The 16,172-nt window shown below is 42.0% G+C and overlaps 1 protein-coding gene across 1 annotated transcript in view; it reads left to right on the forward strand.

Annotated features, from left to right (window-relative positions):
* Positions 1-16,172, forward strand: part of strada (STE20 related adaptor alpha) — a 54,704-nt gene that overhangs the window by 1,476 nt on the left and 37,056 nt on the right. Inside the window, 1 exon segment of the mRNA XM_052038445.1 lies at positions 14,197-14,252. Coding sequence (XP_051894405.1) covers positions 14,241-14,252 — 12 coding nt within the window. The 5' untranslated portion in view covers positions 14,197-14,240.

Here is a 16,172-nt window from a genome sequence, read left to right on the forward strand (position 1 = left end):
GCAAAAAATAAGCTACATTGTCTGTAGAGCATTGCACACAGTGACCATAATAAAACAGGGAAGCTGGAGACAGTCGTACATGGAGGGGATCAGGACTGAAAATTAAGCATTGAGTATGACATTTAGGAAGGTAGAGAGCAAGACGAGGTAAAGTTATTTTCTTCTCAGTAGAAGGGACTGGGAATGAAGAACATGGAAGCTAGGACAGTGGTGTGCTTTCCTGTAGGTGAGGTGACAAGACTGGAGGATAGCTCATGCTGATCCTTTATTTAAGAAGAGCAGCAGTGATAAGCCAGGTACTACAGGCTAGGGAGCCTTGCAGCAGTGGTAGGTAATTATTGGAAAAAAATACTAAAGGATGGGACTTATTACATTTGGAAAGGCAGGGAATAGTCTGCATGGCTTTGTGCTGGGGAAAATCCTGCCTCACTAATTTGATTGAGTTTCCTGAGGAAGTAACTAAGAAGATTGATTGAAAGCAAGGTGATACAGGTTGTCTGTATGGAGGCCAACCATGCATAACCTCGTCACATACTGTAGGGTATTTGACAAGGTTTTGCAGAGTTGACTAGTCCAGAAGATTAAGGCATATGGGATCCAAGGTGAGCTGGCCAGTTGGATCCAAAATTGGTTTGGTGATAGGAGGCAGAGGGTAGAGATAGAAGGATACTCTTTCGATTGAAAGTCTGTGACCAATGGTGTACCACAGGGATTGGTGCTTGGACCCTTGTTTGCAATATGTATCAACAACTTGGATGTGAATAAATGATTAGTAAGGTTGCAGATAAGGTGAAAATTGGTGGTGTTGTTTATAATAACGAAGTTCGTTCAAGGCTACAGTAGTATATAGATCAGATGAAAAGTTTGGCAGATTGTAGGCAGATGGAATTTAATCCCAACAAGTGTGAGGTGATGCATTTTGGGAAGTCAGATAGGGATAGGACATATAGGATGCCAAGGAATGTTGATGAACAGAGGGACTTTGGGGTTCAGGTCTATAGCCCTCTGAAAGTGTCAACGCAGGTTGATAGGGTTGTGGAGAAGGCAGATGCCATGCTTGCCTTTATAGGTCAGAGCATAGAATATAAAAGTTGGAAATGTTATGTAGCAACTTTACAAAGCACTAGATAGACTGCACTTGGACTATTGTGTGCTGTTCTGGTCACCACACTATAGGAAGGATGTCATTGCACTGGAGGAGGTGCAGAGGAGATTCACCAGGATGTTGCCTGAACTGGAGAACATAAGTTATGGGGAGAATTTGCATAGGCCGGGTTTGTTTTCCCTGGAGTGAAGGAGGCTAAGGGATAGAAGTATATAAAATTATGAGAGTCTAGTTAGGCAGAATTTTTTTCCCATGGTAGGGGTATCAAAAACAGAAAGGCATGGGTTTAATGTGAGAAGGAATTTTTAAAGGGATTTGAGGGGGAAGGATTTTTATATATACACAAAGTGGTTGATATCTGGAATGCGCTGCCAGAGGAGCTGGTAGAGTCGTATATAATCACTGTATTTAGGAGATATTTAGTCAGGCATTTAAATAGGTGAGGCATAGAAGGATACGTACCTAGTGGCAAATGGGATTAGTGTAGATGGGCATAAAGTTTGGCATGGACATGGTGGGCTGAGGGGCCCGTTTCTATGCTGTACAACTCTGACTTGGGTAGGGAAAAGAACACAGCCTTAAGGAAGGCAAAAATAGAACCCATGTTGGTCTTTAATCTCAATCAATTATAATAGATGTAATCTACAAACCATGTAATGATAGAAGAGAGTTCCAGGAAGAACCAGGCAGACATTAGAGGAATGAGTTGAAAAAAGAATAATAATCATTTTAGCTATCCCAATATTAATTGGGCATAAGTAGATCAAGAGGAGAAGGGGAAAAAGTTCTTGCAGGTGTGTATTCGTGGCAAAAAAGTACACTTTCTCTTCTGGTTTGCCATTTCAGAAGAAAGTGTACCCATCATATTGTTATTTGAGCTGACCACCGTCTGCCCAGCATGTCATTACCAGAGCATCTGAGTTTCCAGGCTATGATAACAGAATGGCATTCAAGGTCCCTCCTTACTAGGCTTCCCCATGATCGTCAGGTGCTCTAAGGCTCAAATGCCACCTCTTCATGTGGAGTGTGAAACAGGTCAAATGACATCTCCTTGTTCCTGGGGATCATATTGGTGGTGTGGCTGGGATTCTAGTCACTGCTCTCCCCTGCTGCACAACTCCATTGCTGCAGCTGTTTGCCTGATACATGCCTGTGAGCTACAGGTGGGTTGCCGGGCTGCAGTGCACCTTTTACCAGTTAAGGAGAAGTGAAACTGGTGCAACATGGAGGCAATAGCAACCATTACATGGAGACACGAGAGACTGCAGATGCTGGAATCTGGAGCAACACAAAGCTCTGGAGGAACTCAGTTGGTCAGACAGCATCTGTGGAGGGAAATGCACAGTCAACGTTTCTGAACGGGAGCCTTCCTCTGGTCCAGATGAAGGGTCTTGAACCAAAACACCAACTGTCCATTTCCTGAACGGACCTTTCACATTCCTACCTTCCTTTTTGCGCTTTTTGGTTTGAAAAAGATTTTACTATTTTATGATACTTTATAATTAAACTTCATAGTTCCTCTTCCCAATTGTTTTTTGTTTACTTCTTTCCGAATCCCTTTGAATCTTCCCTTATCATGACCGTGCCTGACCCACTGAGTTCCTCTAGCAACCATAATATTATGTTTTAAGGTGAAAATAGACATAAACATAATGGAAAACAGTTTTATAGACTTTTTTAGGGGCCTGAGAATAGAACTCGGAGAATAAAATAGACAAAAATATTGGCGAACAGCAAAGGGGAGCATTTGAAACTGTTCAATGGAGTGCAGGAAAAAAACAAACTAGAAACTCAAGCCCAGGGACACGTAAAGATGTAAGGGAGCAATAAGGGAGTAATTACAGATAAGGGGAAAATCAGCAGAGGAGCTCATGATAAGGGAAGATTCAAAGGGATTCGGAAAGAAGTAAACGAAAAAAACAATTAGGAAGAGAAACTATGAAGTTAAGTTATAAAGGATCATAAAATAGTAAAATCTTTTTCAAATCAAAAAGTGCAAAAAGGATGATGATAATGGGAAAGGTCCATTCAGGTAGGGACTGTTCAGTAACACAAAAATGGCAGAAATAGCAAATTATTATTTTACTTGGTATTTACAAGCAAAATGGAACATTGGATGATATGAGGAAGGAGGTGCTAACAGATGAATTCACAAACATAGGATAATGCCTCTGGTCTGGAAGGATTGCATCCATGTATTTAAACAAAATCTTGGCAGTGGGTGGGGGGGGGTGGTGGGAGGAATAGCAGACACATGACCACCAATAGGTAATAGCTTGTGATAAAATGGTAGAGCGACGGAGGACTGGTGCATAGCTCACAATGCTCGCATCTGAGAAGGGGGCATAGAATGTATCCAAGGAACTGTGGACCAGTCACCTTAATATCAGTAAGTAGGATCAATAATGGAAATTCCACCAGAAGACAGAATAGAATGGCTCTTAGGCACAGGAAGAATATTATGAATAATTGACATGATTTTAAAAGGGGAAATCTTGCTTGATCAACCTTACTGAAATTTTGAAGAAATAATTATAGATGCTGGTAATGGAGTAAGTACAATTTATCTATATTTTCAAAAGTTTCTTGGTAGACTGTGATAGACTCCCATGATATACTAATGAATAAGTTCAAAAAATGTGGTGTCTGAGGAAGTGGCATAATAAGCTGCCAGCTAGTTTATAGTCAGAAAGCAGAGTGAGAGTGAAGGGTTGCAATTCTCAGTGGACAAAAATTGGTGCAGTAAAACTCCAACACTCTCAGGACTTTGGTGCCAGACTGACAGATTTTCTGAACTATTGGATATAACTCCTACTAATACTCCAACACACTTTTAATTCATTTTTAAAGATGTTTCACAGTAGTACAATAAATTTTTCTGTCATCCTAGTGCAGGAAATAGGCCCATGGTGAATTTAAAAGAAGCAACAGAAACTGAGCTCCAGTGAGTTTAAACGGAGTGTGGGAAATGGGGCCCTGGTGAACCAGATGCCAAACATTGAGATTTCTGAATAATCAGTTAGTGGACTTTATCTGTTTGGACCACAAGGATCAGTGCTTGGACCTGTTCTTCACTATTTGCATTGATGATTTTGACACTAGAATTAAGAGCACAATTTCAGAAGTTGTGAATGATACCAAATAGGGATGGAATGAGATAGTCAGTACTGAAGAGGACTGCAACAAATGGGCAAATAATTGGCTCATGTGGTTCAACACAGATAAATTTATTTTGCTGGAAGAATAGTGAACCCACTATTTATGTGTAACTGAGTCTTAATTGGTTAGAAGAACAAAGGGATTTTCAAGTACAAATATACAAAGCACTAAAAGTTGTACCATAAGATTGTGAGACCATCAGGAAAGCAAGTCAAGCATGAGACTTTATTTCTAGAGGGATAGATCTGAGAACAGGGAAATTATGATAAATCTATATTGAACCTCTGTTCAGCTACCCACAGGTGTGGTGGCCATATTTTAGAAAGGATGTGGAAATGAAGCCAAGACTTGCAGGGATGATGATGAAAATGTCCGAGTACAAACTCTGGAGCATTGGAGGCTGAGGAGAGAACTGATAGAAGTTTGTCAGATTATGAGAGGCATAGGTAGGGTAGATTGTTGGAATCTTTTTCCCAGAATAGAGGACATTGATTTAAGGTGGGGGGGGTGGAGTTTAAAGGAGATGTGCAGGGGAAGTGTTTTTTTTACACAGAGTGGTAGGTACCTGGTATAGGCTGCCGGGGGGAGTGGTGGAAGCAGATACAATAGTGGCATTTAAGAGGCTGTTAGATGAATATGCAGCGATATGGATCATGTACGGCAGGAGAGAATTAGCTTAATTTGACATTCAGTACAGAGATTGTGGGCCAAAGGGCCTGTTCCTGTGCTGTACTGTTCTATATCAAAGAACGAGCAGATTAGATCTCTTTTGAAAATAGGTGACTGAACGATCACCTTATAGAGTTCATTGAAATGAGAGATGTTTGATAGAATGGATAGATGGAATGTTTCTACATGAGGATGAACATAACCAGATGACATCAGTAGCAGACGTTCTCCAAGGAATCCAGAGGAAACTTTATTAGGAAAGAGTAGTGAGAATGTCATAGAGTTGCAGAGCACTACAGCACAGAAACAGGCCCTTTGGCCCACCTAGTCCATGCTGGCCTGATTTTCTGCCTAGTCCCATCTACCTGCACCTGGACCATACCCCTCCATACCTCTCTCATTCATGTACCTTTACAAGAAATCGAGATACAACCTCCAAAAATGCTGTCAGGAATGACAAGAGACAATACCAGTTCAAAATAGAATCCCAGAGCAGCCGTCAGTTGTGGCAGGGCATACATGCTACAACAGGCTACAAAACAAAGTCGGGCAGCATAGTCAACAACAGCGCAACTTGTTACCACAGGGTTTAGTTGAGGTGAATGTATAGTTGCATTAAAGGAGAGATTGGACAAGTGTGAAGAAGAAAACACAATTTATGTTCATAGATTTAGATAAAGAAAGAAGAGTGAAAGTTTAAGTTGATTATGAACATCAGCAAGGAATGGTTGGGCCAAATAGCTTGTTCTTGTATGGAATATTCAATGTAAAATTTCACTCAAACAATCTTATTACAACTGTGTTTACATTTCAAAAAAATATACATGATTGTCAGTAAAACAGGAACATTCATAAGTAGTAAAAGATGCAATGTAATTGCAAGTGAAAATCAAAAAGACCACAACTACTGGAAATCTGAAATAAAAACAAAAATTGCTGGAAGAACTCAGCAGTTCAGGCAGCATTTGTTAAAAAGAGACAGTTAACTTTTCAGGTCCAAGATCCTCGTCTGAACTGGGAAAGAGAGAAAACATGTTGGTTCTCAGTAACAGGAGTGGTGGGTAGGACAATATCTCTGGTGGAATGAGACCAAATGACATAAAATGACAGTTAGAAGCCCATGATGCTTTTTTGTGTTATGTGTTGCTAATAGCTGGGCTTTGGGACATGCCCAGTGGCCAGACTATACTGATAAAAAGAGGAAGATCTGAGCCAAAATGATGACAAGCAGGGATGGCCAGTTCTGATGGACAGAGTGAATTACCTAAAGTCTGAGAATTCACTGTTGACTCCAGAAGGCTGCAATATGCCAAGGCTGGAGACAGAGGGTTATAGAATCATCTAGAGAAAACAGCACGGAAATGCCTGTGATCTACCTGAATAGAATGCTCTCCATGGTGCATCTATAAAAATTGGTGAGGGTCATCGGGGACATGTCGAGTTTCCTTAACCTTCTGAGCAAGTAGAGGTGCTCGTGTGCTTTATTGGCCATAGCATCCACGTGGCTGGACCAGGACAAACTATTGGTGATAGTTACTCCTAGGAATTTGAAGTTCTCAACTATCTCCACCTCTGAACCATTGATACATATGGAGGAGTGTACTCTGTCCTGCTTCCTGAAGTCAATGAGCAGTTCTTTTGTTTTGCTGACAGAGGGGAAGATTGTTGTCTTGACACCATGCCACTAGGCTCTCTATCTCCTTCCTGTACTTCATCTCATTGTTGTTTGAGAATTTGTAGGTGGAGTTAGAGCAGAATCTGGCCACACGGTCATGTGTGTATAGGGAGTAAAGTAAGGGGCTGAGAACATAGCCTTGTGGGGTACCAGTGTTGAGGATAATCGTGGCAGAGGTGTTGCTGCATTCTCACTTGATTGAAGTTTGGCTTTGGTGATGGGAGGAGACTGGGATGCATGATCCACGGTGTTTGTAGGTGAAAGTACAAAGTCTTGGCAGAGACAATGCAGGTTCCTCACAGTCAGAAATGGGAGAATTTATAATGGGGAAATTATGGCAAAGCAAGTAAATGAATACTTTGGGCGTGCCTTCACAGAAGAGGAAGCAAATGTCTTCCTGGAAATGTTAAGGAGCCAAGAGTTTAATAAAAAGTAGAGATTAAAGGAAATCTGTATGAATAGTTCTGAAGAAATTAATGGAACCAAAAGTTGTTTAATCCCCTAAACGGAATATTCTGTATCCGAGAGTACTGAGAGGTACCATTGAAATAGTGGATGCAATGGTGTTCATTTAGGACTGAGGTGAAGAAAAATTCTTCATTCAGAGATTGGTAAACTTGTTTAATTATCTACTACTTCAGACTGTGGTGGTCAAATCACTGGATTTGTTTAAGGAGTTGGACAGATTTCTGAATATAAAAGGCATCAAGGGGTTTGGGGATAGAGCAATAATATGGTATTGAGGTAGAGGATCAGCCGTGATTGTACTGGGGCTCAAAGAACTAAATAGCCTACTCCTGTTCCTGTTCTTCTGTTTTCTATGTTAAAATTTTGAAACAAAACAGAAAATGCCCACCTGTGGACAGAGAAACAGATTCAGTGTTTCAGGTCAATGACCCTTCATTGGAACTTAGCCTTTTGATTGTACCTACTGAGTCTGTCACTTTAGAAAATGGGGATGTTCTTGGAACTGCCTTCTCCCTTTAGCTTTGAGGTTCCCACCTAATTTAAGAAGACTGCTATCATCCCAGTACCTAAGAAAAACAAGGTAACCTGCCTCAATGACCACCGCCTGGTGGCTCTGACATCCACCATCATGAAGTGCTTTGAGAGGCAGGTCATGGCACAACACACTGCAATTCACCTACCACTGAAGCAGGTCTATGGCGGATGCCGTCTCCCTGGCCCTACACTCATCTCTGAAGCATCTGGACACTAAAGACACCTACGTTAGACTATTGTTTATTGACTACAGCTCTGCCTTCAATACTATAATTCCAAGCAAATGCATCACCACGCTCCGAGACCTGGAACTCAACCCCTCCCTTGCAACTGGATCCTTGACTTCCTGGCCAGCAGACCGCAATCAGTAAGGATAGGCAGCAACACCTCCAGCACGATTATTCTCAACACTGGCACCCCACAAGGCTGTATCCTCAGCCCACTATGCTACTCCCTATACACTTGTGACTGCGTGGCCAGATTCTGCTCTCACTCCATCTACAAGTTTGCAGATAATACCACTGTAGTGGGCCGGATCTCAAATAACGATGTTTTGGAGTACAGGAAGGAGACAGAGAGCCGAGTAACATGGTGTCATGACAACAACCTTTCCATCAATGTCAACAAAGCAAAAGAGCTGGTCATTGACTTCAGGAAGGGGCGCAGTGTACATGCACCTGTGTACGTCAACGGTGCTGAGGTCGAGGGGGTTAAGAGCTTCAAGTTCCTAGGAGTGAACATCACCAATAGCCTGTCCTGCTCCAACCATGTAGATGCCATAGCCAAGAAAGCTCACCAGTGCCTCTACTTCCTCAGGAGGCTAAAGAAATTTGGCATGTCCCCTTTGACACTCACCAACTTTTATCGATGCACCATAGAAAGCTTGCTTGGTATCCTATAAGGCTTGGTATGGCAACTGCTCTAAACTATAGATGATATTGATCGGTTGGTAAGATAGGTCATGAACCTCAAGAAACTACAGAGAGTTGTGGACACAGCTCAGCACATTACAGAAACCAGCCTCCCCTCTGTGGACTCTGTCTATACTTCTCACTGTCTCATATAATTAAAGACCCCACCCATCTAGGAGTGCCAGACTATGTGTATGCTGGGGTGTACATAATGTGCGCCAGGGTGGCGCGGTAGCGTAGCGGTTAGCGCGACGCTATTACAGCGCCAGCGATCAGGGTTCAATTCCCGTCGCTGTCTGTAAGGAGTTTGTATGTACTCCCATGTTTGCGTGAGTTTCCTCCGGGTGCTCCGGTTTCCTCCACAACGTTGCAAAGATGTATGGTTAATTGGGTTTAAAATGGGTGACATGGACTCGTTGGGCTGGAAGGGCCTGTTACCACACTGTAAATAAAATTTTAAAAAAAACTAAATTTTATCTAGGACATTTTCTCTTCTCCACTCTCCCATTGGGCAGAAGATACAAAAGTCTGAAAGCACGTACCACCAAGCTCAAGGACAGCTTCTATCCTGCTGTTATAAGACAACTGAATGGTTCCCCAGTAGGATAAGATGGACTCTTGACCTCACAATCTACCTCATTATAACCTTGCACCTGATTGTCTGTCTGCCTGCCTGCACTGCACTTTCTCTGTACTGTAACATTTTACTCTGCATTCTGTGCTGTTTTACCTTGTGCTACCTCAATGTGCTGTGTAATGAATTGATCTGTATGAATGGTATGCAAGACAAGTTTTTCACTGTACTTCAGTACGAGTGACAATAATGTTCCAACTTAGCTGTGACATTGTTTTCAAATCTCCTTTCTGGCATTTGAGATGGTTTGAGTCTTCTGGTCAGCTCTGTGTTGAACATCAGCTTTTGTGGTTCATGAGCCCCATTCTGGTATGGATGTCTCCAATACAGTTGGTGACTCCTAAGAGAAAACTGCCTCATCTGTATTGCGGTATTTGATCATGAGAGTTGGTTTGGGTGTGAAGACATTAACAGCGGTTGTAGCATCTGGGTTGCCTGGCGCTGAGAGTGCCAGTGGTGTTGAGCCTGAGTGTGCTGTCCTCTCACCACTGGGCCTCAAGTACTCCTGTTGCCTAGGTCAGGCAGCTAATTGTCCCATCCCCATCCTGTACCCGCTCATGGTGGAATGCTGCAACCAAAAGCAGGTCCTATTAGGGCTATCATTCCTGTAGACACCCAGCAACCATTAGTTTTCACTACTGGGGAGCAACCATAAGGGAGCTATTGAGACATATTTGTAGCCTGTAAAGTGAAGCCTGATGACATGCATAAAGGTGAACAGTCAGGGTGTTTGTAAGCAATTGACATCACATTGATGTTTCACTTTGTCAACTCCTTTTTGATTCTTTTGGAAACTGCATTAAGGGGATATTTACGGTAGACATTTAACAGCAGGAACACCCAGCAGAAGTCCAAGCGAATACAGTGAGAACGTGCAAACTACACACAGACAGCACCAAGCTCTGGACCAAACACAGCTTTCTGGAGCTGAGGCAGCATCACTAAATACTGCACCACCATGCCCCGAACTGAAGGAAGAGTCTTCAGCCTGAAATGTTTTCCCTGTCCGTAATGCAAACACAAGTTTCAAAGATAAGGATGTTTGCCACTCAATTTTATCAACGGTGTTGAATTTACTTGTTCCAAGAACTATATTCAATGTAGATATTTTCCAATTAAATAACTTAACAGCTCCTCATTATTGTGAAGCTACCATTCATGCAAACACCAGTGTTAATTATTCGATCTGTTAACACTTCACTGCTGAAATTGCTAGAGTAGATACCTTGACTGAGTAACGCTTTAACACTTGCATTTGGTTAACTTTAAGGATCTTTATTGGAAGTGAGAAATTAGTAGAAAGCATGCCTTAGTGAATCAAGTGCGCATCTAGATATTTCTTAAGTGCTCCAGTACCTGACTCCACCACCCCCTCAGGCAGAGAGTTCCACATTTCAACCACCCTCTGCAGAAGCTTTTCCTGGATCCCCTCTAAACCTCTTGCCCCTTATCCTGAAGCTATGTCTAGACAGCTCTGTTGTGGGGAAAAGTTTACTATTATCTATCCTATGTATGCCTCTTATCATTCTGTACATCTTTATCTGATCCCACCATCCACTTCCTCTAGTCCAAAGAAAACAACCCCTGCCTGTGCAGGCTCTCATCTTAACTGAAAAGCTTATCTCAGACAACATCCTGGTGAATCTCATCTGCACCCTCTTCCAGTGCAATCATGTCTTTCCCATGGTGTGATCCCCAGAACTATGCACAGTACTTCAGCTGTAGCCTAACCAACGTTTTATAACCTCCATGCTGTTATGTTGTATGCCTTGGCCAATGAGGGCAAGTATCCTGTATGCCTTCACCACCTTATCTACTTGTAGTTCCACCCTCGAGGATCCTTGGACTTGTAAACTAAAGTCACTATGTTCCTCAAAACTCCGCAGGGCCCTGTCATTCATTGTGCATTTCCTAGTCTTATTAATCCTCTCCAGGTGGTTTGTGGTTGATTAAGGATAGTCAGCATGGCTTTGTGCGTGGTAGATCGTGTTTAACGAATCTTGTGGAGTTTTTTGAGGAGGTCACTAAGAAAGTAGATGAAGGTAAGTTTGTGGATGTTGTCTACATGGACTTTAGTAAGGCCTTTGACAAGGTCCCACATGGGAGATTAGTTCAGAAGGTTCAGTCAATGGGTATCCATGGAAAGGTTGTAAACTGGATTCGAAATTGGCTGAGTGGGAGAAGACAAAGTGGTTATGGATGGTTGTTTCTCTGATTGGAGGCCTGTGACTAGTGGTGTGCCTCAGGGATCTGTGTTGGGGCAATTGTTTGTTGTATGTATCAATGATCTAGAAGATAATGTGGTAAATTGGATTAGTAAGTTTGCGGATGACACTAAGATTGGAGGTGTAGTGGACAGCGAGGAAGGCTTTCAAAGCTTGCATAGGGATCTGGACCAAATGGTCCAGAAAATGGCAGATGGAATTTAATGCAGACAAGTGTGAGGTGTTGCATTTTGGAAGGACAAATCAAGGGAGGACATACACAGTAAATGGTAGGGCACTGAGGAGTGCAGAGGAACAAAGGGATCTGGCAGTTCAGATACATAATTCCCTGAAAGTAGAGTCACAGGTAGACAGGGTTGTAAAAAAGGCTTTTGGCATCCTGGCATTTATAAATCAAAGTATTGAGTATAGGAGTTGGAATGTTTTGGTGAGGTTGTATAACTCATTGGTGAGACCAAATTTAAAATATTGTGTGCAGTTCTGGTCGTCGAACTACAGGAAGGATGTCGGTAAGATTGAAAGAGTGCAGAGGAGATTTACAAGAATGTTGCCGGGTCTTCAGGAGTTGAGTTACAGGGAAAGACTGAGCATGTTAGGACTTTATTCCGTGGAGCGGAGAAGAATGAGGGGAGATATGATAGAGGTTTACAAAATGATGAGGGGCATAGACAGAGTTAATGCAAGTAGGCTCTTTCCACCTAGATTAGGAGAGATAAGTACGAGAGGACATGGCTTTAGGGTGAAAGGGGGAACATTAGAAGGAACTTCTTCACTCAAAGAGTAGTGGGAGTGTGGAATGGGCTGCCATCTGATGTGGTAAATGCGGGCTCGCTCTTAACTTTGAGGAGTAAATTGGATAGATACATGGACAAGAGAGGTCTGGAGGGGTATGGGCTGGGGGCAGGTAAATGGGACTAGCAGGATAATGTTTTGGCACAGATTAGAAGGGCCGAATGGCCTGTTTTCTGTGCTGTACTTTTCTATGGTTCTAAGGTGTATCAGCTCTCACTTACCAGGATTAAGTTCTACCTACCATTTCTTGACCTATCTTACCAACTGATCAATATCATCTGTAGTCTATGATTATCCTCCACATTATCAACAGCACCAATTTTTGTGTCATATGCAACCTTACTTATCATACCTCCTACATGTATGTCCATATCATTCTTGTATATCAGAAATAACAAGGGTCCCAGCACCAATCCCTGTGGTACACCGTTGCTCACAAGTTTCCAATCACAAAAATAACCCACCATTATCACCCCTGCTTCCTATTACCAAGTCAGTTTTGAATCCAATTTGCCTAAATGCTTTGGATTCCATGGGCTGTAACTTTTGGGACTGGTCTCCCATGCAAGACCTTGTCAAACACCTCACTGAAGACCACATTGATTACATCAACCTCACTGCCTCATCAATACACTTAGGTGCATTTGTTCCTATGAATTCTGAGGAAGGAAAACACAAGTATGAGCCCTTTTATGCCTGCCCTTTAATCCTACCTCCAACAATATTTATGCAGCCTCTGACACCTGATCTGTAGCTCCAATTTGTGCAGCATATCCTGGAGGATTACCACTGAAACACGCATTGTATGGCGGTTTCAAGCACCGAAATTGTAGTCCCTGTTCAATAGGAACAGATTTAAGAACTGGAAGTCTAGCCCACAATGTGCTGCAGAAGATCTAACAAATCATGAATAGCCCTTAAAAATGTGCAATGAAAACCTGGTTGGGTTGAGAGTCACCACTGACATCCATGCTTTGAGATAACATGATCTAGTTTTTATAGCAACACTCTAAAAGAGCACTACAGGAGAATTAGTCATTATGTGTGTGTCCAAGCAGCAAATAGCTTGTCATTGCAAGCACAATTTGTTACACTTTCATCATCAAGTTTGTGTTTATGGTGTGTTTTATGTTACACCTCTAAATGGAAAAATATATTTGAATTTTTAGTTGTCACAACTTGACAAGGAAACATTTGTCAATGTATTGTAATCTGGAAAGTATAATCTGGAAAAGATAATGCTAAAGCCATACAGCACGGAAACAGGCCCTTCGGACCAACTGATCCATGCCAACCATTCATTACTACATAAATGAATTTTGTAGTCGCTGACCTTTCCCTTCATTTTGCTTTGTTTTGCCTATAGCTCATCGATTACCCTGCTGAATTTTCACATACATGACCCAAATCCAAATTTATTTTAGATCATCTTACATTTGTCCCATCTGATCTCTTCCCTATTTTTGAAGTATACAATACTTTCTACTAGTTCTCTCTGCTTGTTGTTTGTGCATTTTCTTCTCTTTATTTATCCTGGTACCCATATCCTTGCTGAGGCAGTGTTTTTGTACTTATTCTGGAAGTGCTGGCGACAAAGAAAGGTTCATCTGACCAGTGTTATACTTGAGTTGAGTAGAATAATTTTGAATGTGAAGGAAGTAGGAATGATTCTATTTCCATGTCCGGAGAAACATGAAATATATCATTTGCGAAATCTGCCAGATGTTTACCTCTTCTAATTAGTTGGTCTTTCACTATTGAGAGCACAATGTCAAGACAAAGTCTGCCACCTTGTTGGCACATCGTGTGAGATACTGTGATGAATGTCTTGTTTGAGTTGAATATCAGTGTGATGTAATGGAGTATGGGAAACACAACAAGTTCATGATCTTTTAATTTGGAAAAGGGAATAGAAAGGGAGCAATAATATCTGCCGTTGATGCCTGGCCGGTAAATCTTTTCACATGGTATAATTGTGCACTTTCTTCCTGAAGTGTTTATAATGAAGTTCTGTTTTATATTAGATCTCCTAATGGAAGTGCCTGTTTAGTGACAGTCCAGCTTTTCCATGTCATTTTTGGTAAGTCTAATTTCATTTCAGTTCATGCATTTATGTTGTTCCTTATTTGTTTCAATACTGTACCGCCTCGTATCATTGAATGGACAGCACAGAAATGGATCCTTTCGACCCACCTTGTTCATGCTGACTGTGATGCCTGTCTATGCTAATCCCATTTACCTAACTTATCCCATAACCCTCTGTTCCTTTCCTATCCAAATACTTGTCCAAATGCCTTTGAACCATTGTAATAGTATCTGCCTATCACCGACCATAAATACGTTTATAATTATAATGGGAAAAGGAAATATATGCAACGTCTGGATGTCTTCTCAGCAGAGCCAGAAATAACTGGGAGCCAGGGGTCAAGTGAGAGCAATAAACTTAATGAGATCATTTTTTTCGTAAAGAGAAGCCATTGTAGAGATTTAAGGTGATTGAAAGCCGACAAATCTCGTAGACTGTCTTTTTCTGAGTATCTTAGTGAGGGCTGTTGTGGCAGTGAGTCAAAGTGTCTTATTAAACAAAAGAATTCAGAGATAGAGCGTTTCTCTACTGAATGCCCACTACCACACAGGCAAATGAACTACAATTCACTCTGTTACGAACCAGCAACAAAAGAAACACACTGAGTCATGATTCAGTGTTTAAAAACTATTTTATTAATCACTACTTGTAATAATACAAAAAAAAGTAAAAATGTTACTATGTTAGAATTCAAAAATGTTAAACCTTGAACATTAACCCCAAAAACTAAACTCTTCGTGCGTGTGTGTGTGTGTGTGTGTGTATGTGTGTGTGTGTGGCAAAGTCCCAAACTCCAAGTCCAGGAATGGTTATTAAAGTTCAGTTCCGCAAGCCATAAGGTGAAACATGAGCAAAGGCTCCTTCAACAACCACCATTGACTGAAGATAAGACGTAGATGTAGAGAACATAGGGAGAGTAATTACGAAATCCAAATGTTCTATGATGGAACCCAAATGACACCTCAGTGTTTACTCGGTAGTGACTTCCTCACCCTGAAAAGCATCTGAATCGTGGTCGTCCACACAAATACCTGTTTCCTTCTACAGGTCAGCAACAAAGTGAACTCCACCGGATTACTTCCAATTTCCATACATGGATTTCAATGGCAAACACAGTTATTGTTTCTCATCCATCGATAGAGAAACTAGCAGGCTAGTGTCTCTCCCTCCCTCTCCCTCTCCCTCTCCCTCTCTCCCTCTCTCCCTCTCCCTCTCCCTCTCTCCCTCTCCCTCTCTCCCTCTCCCTCTCCCTCTCCCTCTCCCTCTCCCTCTCCCTCTCCCTCTCCCTCTCCCTCTCCCTCTCCCTCTCCCTCTCCCTCTCCCTCTCCCTCTCCCTCTCCCTCTCCCTCTCCCTCTCCCTCTCCCTCTCCCTTCGACTGACCTCTTCAACAACGTCATTACGTCCGTAATCTTCTGTTGATGTAAGCACGACACACACACACACACACAACTAACTCTATCTTAAAGGGACATTCACTGAGTCCGTAACAACTCATTTTATATTCTTTTTAATAATGACAAGAAGAAAAAATCCACAATAAACTGTCAGTCTAGGTGTTCTTTACTTTGGCACAAAGTCCTCCAGATACTGTACTTAAGGTCAATGGGTTATTCTTCTTGATAACATATCTATTCTTCCAATTTGTGGCACCCTCCTTCATCGTGGCCTTGTATAATGTGGGGTGTGGAATTTGTTGAATCACTCCCTTCTGCCATTTCTGATGGGGAGGGTGGTATTCATCTTTATTGTCCCTCTGACCCACACAGGAGGCAGGTTTTCGGTATCTCTGTGATGGCAGTGTGACTGTGTGATGGCAGTGTGACTGTTGGACACTACATGATGTTCATCAGCTTCTGATATTGCTGTTTGTTTCTTTTCAGGGCAGGGAAAGCCTTGTAAAAAAAAAACCCACA

This window comes from Pristis pectinata, chromosome 25 (assembly GCF_009764475.1).
Source record: "Pristis pectinata isolate sPriPec2 chromosome 25, sPriPec2.1.pri, whole genome shotgun sequence".
In the NCBI taxonomy this organism is placed as follows: Eukaryota; Metazoa; Chordata; class Chondrichthyes; order Rhinopristiformes; family Pristidae; genus Pristis; species Pristis pectinata.